The sequence below is a fragment of the Equus quagga genome, chromosome 4, assembly GCF_021613505.1.
Source record: "Equus quagga isolate Etosha38 chromosome 4, UCLA_HA_Equagga_1.0, whole genome shotgun sequence".
Lineage (NCBI taxonomy): Eukaryota > Metazoa > Chordata > Mammalia > Perissodactyla > Equidae > Equus > Equus quagga.
Window position 1 is genome coordinate 22399065 of NC_060270.1, and position 12236 is coordinate 22411300.

General features: G+C 39.2%; 1 protein-coding gene across 5 annotated transcripts in view; it reads right to left on the minus strand.

Moving 5' to 3' along the window:
* GOLGB1 (golgin B1) overlaps window positions 1-12236 on the minus strand; it is a 78123-nt gene that overhangs the window by 18122 nt on the left and 47765 nt on the right. For all 5 annotated transcript variants that reach the window (XM_046659369.1, XM_046659367.1, XM_046659368.1 and 2 more), the window contains 2 exons: window positions 5940-11137; window positions 2915-4826 (listed from right to left, as the gene is read on the minus strand). In XM_046659369.1, the coding sequence (XP_046515325.1) occupies window positions 2915-4826; window positions 5940-11137 (7110 nt within the window). The remainder of the gene's footprint in view (window positions 1-2914; window positions 4827-5939; window positions 11138-12236) is intronic.

Here is a 12236-nt window from a genome sequence, read left to right on the forward strand (position 1 = left end):
ACGTAGGAATTGTCTAAGTGCTTCATTTGATTATGAGAAAGTCCTAAGGGAGTCTGGACAGATGTGAAAACTCCAGAATGTTTTCACAGTTGTTTGTTATACCCTAGTAGAATTCCCTGGGCTAATTGCCTGCCACTTGGACCCTGAGATTTTCTATGGGAAAGTTCCCCTTGACTAATTAAGTAAAGAAGAGAACCAAAGTAACCTAAGTCCCTTTTAGACCTAAATCATCTCTGGGGTGGTCCTGAGGGAAAGAGCGTGCTGTAGGCAGAGGTGACAAATGGTTGGTCTATGCTGAATGTTTACACTGACAGTGGTTGAAATAAAATATATTTATTGTACACACAGCCAGTGATTGAGAGACTAGAAACTTCAATGCCCATGAGACAGACTGAAAACAAAATATGTGGAAAAGAAGAGTTGATAGACAGTCAACAATCCATTCAGAAAGTATGCAGAAGGCCTCAGCAGACCAGCAGACCACGTATGCGGTATCACTGAGTCAGACTGTCAGGCCCTCAAGCGATTTATAACCCTGCCTAGGCTGTACGATTCGTTCATGGCAGAGGTAACAGCCTCAGGCTCAAAAGTTCCCATAACTCCCCTATGTGACAGTATTATAAAAGGGAGAAAATAGCGTTCTCAGTAACAACCACAAATATAGAGAATGACCACCAATTACTGATTACCTACCATATGATTAATTACCCTGATGCTAAAAACCATGGGAAATACAAACAAGTATGAGACATGACACTTACTTCCCAGGAGCTTGCAACCTAATTGGAGAAATAAAAAATAAGTGTACAGAAATTAAACACACAGACACATATGCGCGTGCACACACCCCAACAAACAGAAGGTAACAGACAATCAAGTGATCTGGAAACGTAACCAGAGGATTTGAGCTCTGGGGTGACCTCTATAGAGTGGGAAATATTTGCCCAAAAAATGAAAATTGGGAGGACATTTTGGTTGAGAGGATGGTACTGCAGATAAGTAGGAGGTACTAGATATGACTATCCCATATTGAGTAGATCAGTTTGGCTGGAATGAAGATGATGAGCAGGGGACAATAAAAGGGAAGGCTGGAAAGAAGGTAAGGACAAATTATAGTCTTAACTGCCAGACTAAGAGGTTTGAATTGGCTTAGGAGCCTATTCTAGAGATAGTACAACTTTTAAAGGTTTTTGAATCATGCAGTAATAAGAAAGAGGAGTTTCAGAAAGATTTATTCAGCAACAAGATATAAAATGTACTGGAGAGGTGACAAACTGGAGCAGCAATATTAAAACCGTTTAAGGGTAAGGTATTCAGAAATTACCCTACCTAAGATATTGATGATGGGAAAAAAAAGATATTTGAGGCACGTTGTGAATAAAGAAATGTTAGACTTTGGCAATTAAATGAAATAAAATCATAGCCTTATGGAACAGAAGAACATTACTATGAATTAGACAAACATGGAAATAAAAAAATGCTGGCTTGACTTGTAAATATCCAGCAAACAAAAATGTGAAATCGGGGTAGAGATATACAAAGTTTAGTCCCTAGTGTTTACAATAGATAAGAATAGTAAAGCAATTCACTGAAAGAAACATAGTTAATTCAGAATCTATCCTAACAGCTTCCATGAAAAAGATCTTCACTTAGAAGATAACCAACACCTGGGTGCTATAAATTACTGTTTTGAGGTATATACTATCCTGATGAAAACTTTACATTTGCATTCTGAAAGCAATGACAAAAGGTAGGTTCCTAGGACAAAGTCAGATGAACTCAAACTATTTAAAAAATATAACACAAATATGCATAAATTCTATTGACATCAAAACCACAGCTGAAAAGGGGGCTTTGTTAGATTAAAAGAGGGAAAAGATCTGTGTATAAATATTGGATATTAAGAGTAACACGAAAGAACACATCACCTACAAAGAAAAAGAAAAATTTGCACAAAGACTTTATAGCTAGGGGAAATGATCTTTTTACTAGGGCTAATCTTAAAAACTAGAATTTTCATATTCTGGGCACAGGGTCTCTTTTAAAAATGGAAAATCCAGCCTTTTAAAGCTCAGTTTATTTCCTATTTGGCCTAAGTACGTGGCCTTGACAGAGTTAAGAGACTGTCATGAAAGTGAAGATAGGAATGTCACAAAGTAGAATCCCCTGACAACCAGGCTGGGCTCATAGAGTTCCAGTTTTTGCCTCTAAATCTTGATGACCTGAAAGTTTTCAGAACAAAAGACCTAGATTAAACTACTGGACCTTACGAAAAGCAGCAAAAATTTAGCATTAGAGATTCCTCCTTATCTTTCTCTCAGATTGAAAAAAAAGTTGAGTAGGAAGCGAGTAAATGATTCAGTCTGCAAATAAAACTTTACTAAATAGTCATTTAGACTTACTTAAATTAGCCCCTTTTGCATTTAACTTTTTTTTGACAAATCAGGGTTGAATTATACATAAGTATGAGACAAGCTGAGTCCTCCCTACCCTTAATTCTACCAGATGATCTGTTGTTGAACTGCCACTTTAAAAAGGCACTGAGTGATCCCTATATCTTTGTTCAATTAAACTATGACAAATTCTGGAAACATTTACGTGTGTGTGTATAAAATATATAAAACAGCTCTCCATCTCTTGGTCCTTTTATAACCAATGGAGAGTTTTGTGCAAAGGAAATTTGTAGTTTTTTAAAAAATGGTAATGACAGATTTAAAGAAATTTAAGTAATGTTTCTGTGTTTCTCTAAGACCAAACAGAACCTGTGGGATGAATAATATGGTCCTGGAGTGTGCAGATAAGACATATAAGAATTTGTTTATCCTTTTCTATTTTCCATAGAAATGAAAATCAATTTTAAAAAAGGTTCAAAAACTCTCACATGAAGATCAGAAAGAGAAAATGAGACACTCACTAGTCGGTCTCTGTCATTTTGGAGTGACGACATGGCTTTTTTTAAACTCTGTACTTCAGCTGGGCTGGTTGCAGGCTGGGCTGCAGACCTCTGCTTCCCTTCCTCTGACTTGCGGAATTTCTCCAGTTCATTCAACAGGTGATCTCTCTCGTTCTGTAGACTGGCCATAGCCTTGGAAAAGGACTGCACTTGGTTGTAAGAATCTTCTAGTTGTGAGGACAAGTGAAGCAGTTGCTCATCTTTGGATAGAAGCTGTTGGTTAAGTTTCTCAAGGTGAGGCAGGCTATTATCCTCAGTGGAGTTCACTGGAAATGCAGCAGTAGAAACAAGAGCATCTCTCTCTCTGCTTAAGAGGCTTTGTTCTCTCAGCTGTGCCAGCTCCCTCAGACTGGCATCATATTTCCTCTTCAGTTCATCAAGCTCCTCGTTAGCATAGTCTCTACTATTTTGTAGGGAACTCATAGACCTTCCAAAAGATTGGATTTGTGCCGTGAGATCTTTATTTTCTTTGGTGACCATGAGTAACTTCTGCTCCATCTCCACCAGATCTCTTGCTAGCTCCGCCACCCTCTCTTCTGCTGTTTCGGTTTCATTTCGCATTATCCCTGCATCATGATGAAGATGCTTTAATTCTTTCTTCAGTTTATCTTCAATTTCACCCACCTTCTTGGAAGCTTCCTTCTGAACACGAACCAATTCCTCTTCCAGTTCTGTAATCCTCTTCTGAGAGGAGGAAAGGGTAGTATTTAACCTCTGTACCTCTTCTTCTTTTGCTTTTAATTGGGCTTGAAATACTCCTAAGGTACCTTCTTCTTGCAAGGCTGTCAACTGTTTCTTTAGTTGGGATATAGATACTTTCAAGCTCTCAATCTCTTTAGATAAACCTTGTTTCTCCTCCTGTAGGGCAACAGAGGACCTCTGCAGATCCTCCTTCGCTTCCTCAGACTCCTTCAGCTTTTCTTCTAATTTAACACATTCACTTTTCAGCTCCTTATTCTGCTGAAGTTGAGCTTCAAGAAGTTGCTTTTGCTGATAGTCCTTTCTTGCTATCACTTGGTTCAGGTCTTCTCTATACTGGATCAGTTCTGCATCTAGCTTGGCATTCTCAGAATTGAGATCATCCATATGACTTCTCAAGCATCGAATTTCTTCCTTAAGCTTATTATTCTCAGTAGCAGCATCTTGGATGAGTTGGTCTTTTTCCAAGATTACAGAGAGATGTCGCTCTTCCAGCTGTTGGTAGTCACCTACTATGCGGTCTCGGTCATCCTGGAGAGAAGACATGGATTTAACAAAGGAGTTCAACTGAGCCTTCTGCTGCATGTTTTCCCTTTTGATGGTTTTCAGTGTTTCCATAAGCTGATTAGTTTTGTCAACGGCTTTTTTGTTCTCCTCTTCCAAGACAATATTCTCCTCTTCCTCCTGGGACAGCAGATTTTCCAATTCTTTAATTTGTTTATCATGTTGCTGATGCAGTTCAGCAACAGCTACTTGGATTGCCTGTTCTTTGGCAGAAAGCAGGCTTATAATCTTCTGCTCTTTCAAGTTTATTTCTTCATGTAGCCTACCGGTCAGTTGTCTGGAGGCCTGAAGATCAGTCTCTAGCTGTTCATAACTGAACTTATGATTTTGGATATCAGCCTCTTGCTGCTTTATGATCCCTTCCAAATTTTCTTTATTTTCCTTACATTTTTCTAAAGAGTTATTTAAATCAATCGACTGGTCTCTGAGAATCTTCAGTTCTGATTCCAACTTAGCCAATTCATTTTGAGAATTGTGGTACAGAAGTCGAGTCTCTTCTAGCTGGGACAAAAGTTCTTTGTTTTCTCCCTTTAGAGTATCACACACCTTCTGTTGAAGCTGGACCTCTGTCTGGGCCTTGGACTCCCAAACCTGCTTGTCATGTTCAAGCCTAGAAGAAAAGGAGAGAAGGTCATTAATTACAGATTTCAAGGAAAAAATACTTGATGCTTAAGGAACACATAATACAACATGTATCAGATCTACAAAATAATCAATATTCATAATTGAAAATATTCATCTTTTTAATGAAGAGATATTAAGGGGGCCAGCCCGGTGGCGTAGCAGTTATGTCCACCTGCTCCGCTTCGGCGGCCCGGGGTTCACTGGTTTGGATCCCGGGTGCGGACCTGCACATCGCTTATCAAGCCACGCTCTGGCAGGTGTCCCACATATGAAGTGGAGGAAGATGGGCACAGATGTTAGCTCAGGGCCAATTTTCCCCTCAGCAAAAAGGAGGATTGGCGGCAGATGTCAGTTCAGGGTTAATCTTTCTCAAAAAAAAAAAAAGCTATTAATTCTATGGAATGCTCTGTATTAAAGATACAGAGCCTAAGGATTCATATATTTAAATCAAAAACTCCAAAGTATGTTGCTTATCTTAGTGACATGGCTTTGGACACTCTAAAAAGTAATACTTTCCCCTATTTTGGTTTACTTTGCTCCAGACAAGCTAATGCCTGGCCCCTTAAAGGAATAATCTTGGTATAAGAGACAATGAGGAAGCCTGTCTCAGAACACAAGGATTCTATTAAAAGTGGAGGAGTAAAAACTGTGGGGGATATTGTAAGTTCTTGAGCTTGAAAAGTGGCATAAAATTGGAGTTTGGAACTCTAACAGGCATATGCAGTATGAAATGATGGGGAATAGAAAAGAGGAGATCATTTAGGAGGCAAAGGCAATAATTTGGGAGTCCCGTGGTAAAAATCCAGACAAGGGTAATGGAAATGAAAATGAAAAGGGAGAAATCTAAGCGATCTGTCAAAAGAAAGATGGGAGGAGAAGCAGACATGAAATTTCCATGTTAATACAAGTTTTAGCAGAAAGTAATTTGCAAAAAAAAAAAAAAGAGAGAGAGTCAGAAGTGAGAGAAAATAAATCTTCTAGGGGAATTTAAGCCAAAATTAGTCCCACAATATTAAAGGGAATAGAAATAGTTTAAATAGAGACTTTCTTTGCCTTCAATTACCTTCAGAAGAGCAAAAAAAAGTTATTATTCATTTACCTGGAAATGTTGATCTTCAGTTCCTCCATATGGATGGACGTCTGCCTAAGCTGATCCTTGAGAACACTGCAATTCTCGTCTTTGAGTCTAATTTCTTCTTCTTTGGTTTGAATAGCATCACTGAACTTCTTCTCCCATTTCTTGGCTTCATCTATCACCCTGTCCCGATCATCTTGGAGGGAAGACATGCTCTTAGTGAAAGCTGCAAGCTGGGCCACAGTACTATCCAAATTCTCCTGAAGTTGTTTAACTTCCTTGTCTTTCTTGTTCAAAGTAATCTGAACCTCTCCAAACGTCTCTTCTAAGTGGACTTTTTCTCTACGCAAAGCATCCAGTTTCTCTTGCATATTCTTCTTCTCTTTCAGGTGTTTCTCTTCTACCTGCTCCAGTCTTCGCTCAAGATCTTCATCCTTTTGTTTCATCTGGCTTTTAACCGATTCTTTATTTGACTGAAGTTCCTTCTTCAACTTGAGATTGTCTGCCAGGACCCTTGCTGCTTCACTTTGAGTGTCATCTAGCACTACTTTGAAGCTAGCTAATTCGGTTTCGGCCCTCTTGCGGTTTTCATTGGCTTGAGCCAGACTTTCTTTGGTTATTTCCAAATCTTTTTGGGACTCACTCTGGACAAATTCGAGGGCCTTAATAGTTCTCTCCAGGGCACTAATTTTCTCTTGGTACCTGATGCAGTCCTTCTGCAGCTGCTTGACTTCCTGCTGCTTCTCTTTTAACAGCTCCTGAAGTTCCTTTGCATGGCTCTTATTGCCAGGTCCTTTCTGAGCACCTTGTATTTTCTCCAAATATTCCTTTCGTATTTCTGACTCCACCTTAGTTTTCTCCTTGACTAACTGCTGCTTTTCTTCTTCCAACTCACTCACACACTTTTTAAGGTTCTGCATTTCAGATTCTAGCAGCTCATTTTTCATTTGGGCATCTGTAACATCCTGATAATAATTCCCAATGCTTCCATTAAGTTCTGCTAATTGATTCATAAGCCTCTCTTCCAAATCATCTTTCTCTTCTTCTGCTGTCTCCTTTAGTTTGGTAACTCTGGCAAGTTCTTCTTGGATTTGCTGATTTAACAGGTTTATTTTGGTTACTTCTTCCTGAAGCATTTTTAGTTCGCCATCCTTTGCTGATATTTGACTCAGTAAAGTGTTTCTCTCATTTTCTAAAGTCTGGCCAAATTCCTTTTCTTTCTGCTTCTCCTCCTCTAATTCAGCAATTCTTTCTTTGAGCTGATCAATCTGCAGCAGGTAATTATTAATTTCATCATGTGAGCTGACATTCGCACTTATGTCAGGCTTGGCACTGTTCTCTGATTGAATAGATTCTGAATATTCAGGCCTTGTGCTCATACTTGGAAAGTCTTGCTCATTAGCCTCACCTGGGACAGTTTGTGTCGCCTCTTCAATGACATCCATTTGGTTATTATGTTTCTCAGAGGCCTCTAGTCTAGCTTGTTTAGATATGTTACCTTCTATCTGATGCTTTAAACCTTGAACCTCTTCACTTAGAGAGTCCTTCTCAATCATTAAAGCCTCAAAATCCTTAGAAAGGGTTTTATACTCTGTTTTGACCCTTTCCAGTTCCTCCTTCATGCTGGAATTGGAAGAAAGAAGCTCTTCCATACAGTCTTTAGATGCACCTCCTGCAGGATGTACTTCTGCTCTAAGCCGGTCATTCTCTTCTTCCAACTCTAGGATTTTCTGCTGTTTAGATTTAGCAAACTTTCTCATCTTTTCTTTCATTTCCTCCATTTCCTGTTCAGCTTCCTGCAACTGCTTTTCTGTCTCTTTTTTGTTTGCTTCTACGCTTCTTAACTTGCCATATAGTTCTTGCTTCTCTTGCCTCACAGTTTCCACTACATGCTGAATCCTCTCTGCCTCATTACTGACATTCTCATAGGACTGCAGGAGAATTTCATATTCTTTCTGCAACTCTTTGTGTTTCTCTTGCCACTCAGTGCTTTCTGCAATCTTAGAACATTTCAAAGATTCAATTTCCTTCACTAAGTTGTCCTTGTCTTTAGTAAGACCCTCCAGAGCTAACTTCAGACTTTCACAAGAGCCGCTGAGACTCTGATTCTCCATTAAAGATCTGTCCATTTCTGCAATGAGTTTGTCTCTTTCTTCCTGAAGAAGAGCTAACTTTCCTAAGAGTATATCGTTTTCTTTATTTTGAGCAGAAACTTGGCTTTCCACATCTGCCAGGGACTTGGTGAGATGTTCAATGGTATCTCTAGCCAAAGACAACTCCTCTTGGAGACCTTTGTTTTCTTTTAGTGCCTCTTTTCGGGAAATAAGGGCAGCTTGCAGTTTCCTCTGTATTTGCTGCTTTGCTTTACTTTCTTCGCCAGTCTCTTCTGGTTTTTGCTTCATTTCACAAAGTTCCACCTGCATCTGCTTTATCTTCTCATCATGTTCTTTGGCTTGCATTTCCAGCTGTGTATGCAGAGCCTTAATTAAATCCTCTTGTTCTATTATCTCTGTCTGCACTTTAGTAAGGGCTTTTTCCTTCTCGCTAAGCTGTCCAGAAATGTATCCAATTTCTTCTTCCTTTTTGCCTATGAGTTTTTGCAATTCATCTAGTTCAGGCTGTAATTTTCTTAAATGTTCTAATCCAGCAATTTCTAGTTGACAGCTTCCCAGTTTCTGCCTGAGGCTCTCTGCGTGGGCTTCAGCTTCATGGGATGCTGCCCTCAGACTTTGGATTTCTAAATCCTGTTTACTTCTCTGCTCTTGTAACTGAAACACCTCTTCTGATTTTTTAGTAAGCTCACTTGTTGCAGAACTAAGCTTCAATTCTAACTCCTCTTTCTCAGCCTCTGTTTCTTGCAGCTGTGTCTTAATCTGGGCAATAGAAGTCTTGCCCTGCAGAGCACTTGCATCTTCAGGTTGAGAAGACCAGTCTGGGCACAAGTCAGATTTTGAAACAGGTTGAGCAAGTTGCTGCTCTGTGGCCTTGAATAAAGATTCTTCTAAACCTTGAGTGGGAGAGACTGGTTCCTGCTGGTCAGTGCCCGGGAGTTTTCTGTCTACAGACTCCCTTATTTGAATCTGGAGTTGCCTTAGCTGGTCTCCAATGTTCTCGTTTTCCTTGCTTTGCTCATCAAACTGTTCTTGCAAGCGATTATAGTCATCTTTCTGTTGCTTTAGCTCCTCCCTAAGATGTCTTTCTTTCTCTTGCGCCTTTTTTAGAACCACCTTGCGAGAGGTTAACACTTCCTGTAGCTTCTTCTGAAGTTGCTCCTTTTCTTTTTCAAGGTCCAATATCTTTTCTTCCAGTTGTGGTTTCCAGTGTTCTCCACCGCCTGCAGTAGGTGGACTGATTGCCACTGTTTCTTTTACAGGTGCTGCTGATTCTCCATCACCTGCATCCTTGTTATTTGTGGTTAACTTTTGGATAATTGCTTGGTTTTCAATGATTTCTGCTTGGAGCAAATCTATTTGGTTTGTCTTCTCTTGCAGGTTCTGATTCATCTGCTTGACCACAGCCTGTAACTGTTCTTCAGCTGCTGCCTTTTCTTCCAAATCCTTCCTCACGTGTTCCAGTTCCACTTCTTTCTCAGATATTGTCTGTTTTAAAGACATTTCTATTTCTTGGCACCTAGAAGTCACACATTTCTCTGAGTCTTCTTTGCTTTCCTTATCTTCCTCCATTTCCCCCCTCTCACTCTCATTGAGCGAGATCTCTTTCCTAGATTCATCTTTTACTTTGGCCAACTCCTCTTCTAATCTACTAACTCGCTGTAGAAGTTCCTTTCTGTTAATAAGAGCTGCCTGGAGCTTTCTCTTTCTCTGCTCACTTTCTTTCTTTACAACATCCAATTCATGCTGAAGTTCTTCTTTACTTATTAGCCCTGCTGAGCTCAACTCATCATAATTCTCTTTAAGGTCAGAAACAACTTCTTTGTCTTCTTCCACTTGCTCTTTTTTTGCTTCTTCAGCTCTGGATAATAAATTCAGCTGTTCTTTAAGAGTCTTAATTTCAACTCCAAGAGAAAACTTCTCTTCATTAAGCTGAACCATTTTCTCAGTCATACTAAAGCTGATTTCTGTCACTTGCTGATCCTTCTCCTCAATGGTTTGTTGAAGAGTTTCCATATCTCTCTTTTTCTCTAGTAAGAGTTGATCCATTTTTGCTATTTCAAGTTCCTTCTGTGAAAGAGCCTGTGAAAGCTCTTCCATCTTATTGGAGATGTCCCTCACACGTTCTGTCCCCTCAAGCACCTCACTTTCCTTTGTCTGCAGCTGGCTTTGCAGGCTTTTTATCAGTGTACTCTGCTCAGAAAACTGAAGATGTACATCATCCAGTTCATTCTGTAGAACTTCAATTTTCACATCTTTAGATTTGGCTTCTATGCTGAGACTGTGGATCTGTTCAGTGAGCAAGCTGTGATGAGCAGTCTGACTTTCATAGTCCAGTCTCCTTTGCCTTTCTGCTTCTGCAAGGTTCACTTCCAGCTGTTGTACCTGAGCCCTCAGTTCTGTTATGACACTAAGCTCCTTCACCTGCAAAAGAAGCTGGTCTCTTTCTTCAGACAAAGCAGCGAATGCACTGTGGGTGTTTTCAGCATTTTTCTTAAACTCTTCAATCAACTGGGTTAGGTTGTTTATTTCCTTAGCTTTGTCATCTAAATTTTTCTCATAGGTTTCTTCTGCTTTACGAAAGCTTATCTCAAGCTCCAAAATTTGACTTTTTAGTCTTTCTAATTCATCCTGGTGACACTGACAAATCTCTGGTACAGCAGAAGTGAGGTTATCAACATCATCCTGCTTTGTTGATTTTGATTCCATTCCACTGTCATTTAGAGATATTTCCTCAGATGTTCTATGTTCATGTGTAGTGCTCATCTGCTCTTCTCTTTCAATTGCTGGTAGCCTGCCCTCTTCTTTTGGCACTGGGGGCAAATGCTGGCCTGTATCTTCAGGCAATTCTGTCATTCTAACTGGAGATATTCCTCCACTCTCTCTCTGCTTCATTTCTTTCCGGTCAAGGACCTCAGTGTCCCCCTCTGCCCTTTTGCCCTGGAGCTGCAACTTAAGAAATGCAATCTCCTCTTGAGCTTCTTTCATTTCCAGCAATAAAACTGATAGTTCTTTATGTTTCTGAGAAAATGTGTTCTCTGGAACATCTTGTCCACTTTCCTCGGCAGAAGAGCTGCTCTTGTTGAGCCTGGTAATATCAACCATGCTGATCTATTTTTTAAAAAAGAAAGAAAAGCCTCAATCAAATGTTTTTTATGAAACAGCCTAACTGAAATCTGGTATTTTGTGCATTTTCCAAAACCTGAAATTTTTCAGTCCAAACCTACTTCCTACCATAAAACTGCCACATACTTTTAAAATCAGTTTTCATTTTCTCAAATTGGACCTTTAAGGGTACCGTGTCAATCCTGCGCTGAGGTCAAGCCAAATTCATACGACCTAAGGAAACATGCAACTCATTTTCTAGACATTCCTTATTTGGGAAACTTTCTTCTTAAGATTAAAACTTCTACTTGTTTCTCCTAAGAGCTGCTTAAAAATAAAAAGAGAAGCACGAAATGAATTAAATTTTTGTTTTATCCCATACCAAAGAGGAAGTTATAGGATTCCTTTTCCTAAACTATCCATTGAAATGAGAAATATTTGACAGGATAGCCAATAACAGACAAGTAGATTATCAAACAAGTAGACTGAGATAAATTACCAGGATCAAATAATTAAAAAGGAGTTCTGCTGGGGCTTGGGTATGAAATTATGGACTTTGACAAAATAATTACCAAGTTATTAATTATTACAAAGATTACTGTGTTAGACTGTTCAATCCATAAAAATTCTTTCTCTAGTTGTTTTCCTGTGAAATGAAATCAGTGACTCTCATAGTAAATTTAACTAGTATCATATTAAATGAGTTTGGGGGCAGCGTACACAATAAAATCTCCACCTTTGCCGTCAGCACCTTTTTTCCCCCCCCAGAAAAAAATTTCAACTTGATGGGAGAAAAAAAATTCCATAGGATTGTCAAATAATGTAGTGGCCATGAGGACAAGCTCTGAGTTCGACTACCTGTGTCCACATCTTAGCTCTGTCATTACTAGCAGAAGCTGGCACATAGTACGTACTCAACGAATATTAGCTATTATCTTGGTATCATTCTCAGCCACTGAATAAGAAAAAAATACTATTTTAGAATTATTTATTATTTTAAGAAAAGTTATCTCATCATATTTCATAAGTATTATTTTTTTGTTTTTTGCTGAGGAAGATTAGCCCTAAACTAACATCTGTGCCAATCTTTCTCCACTTTATATGT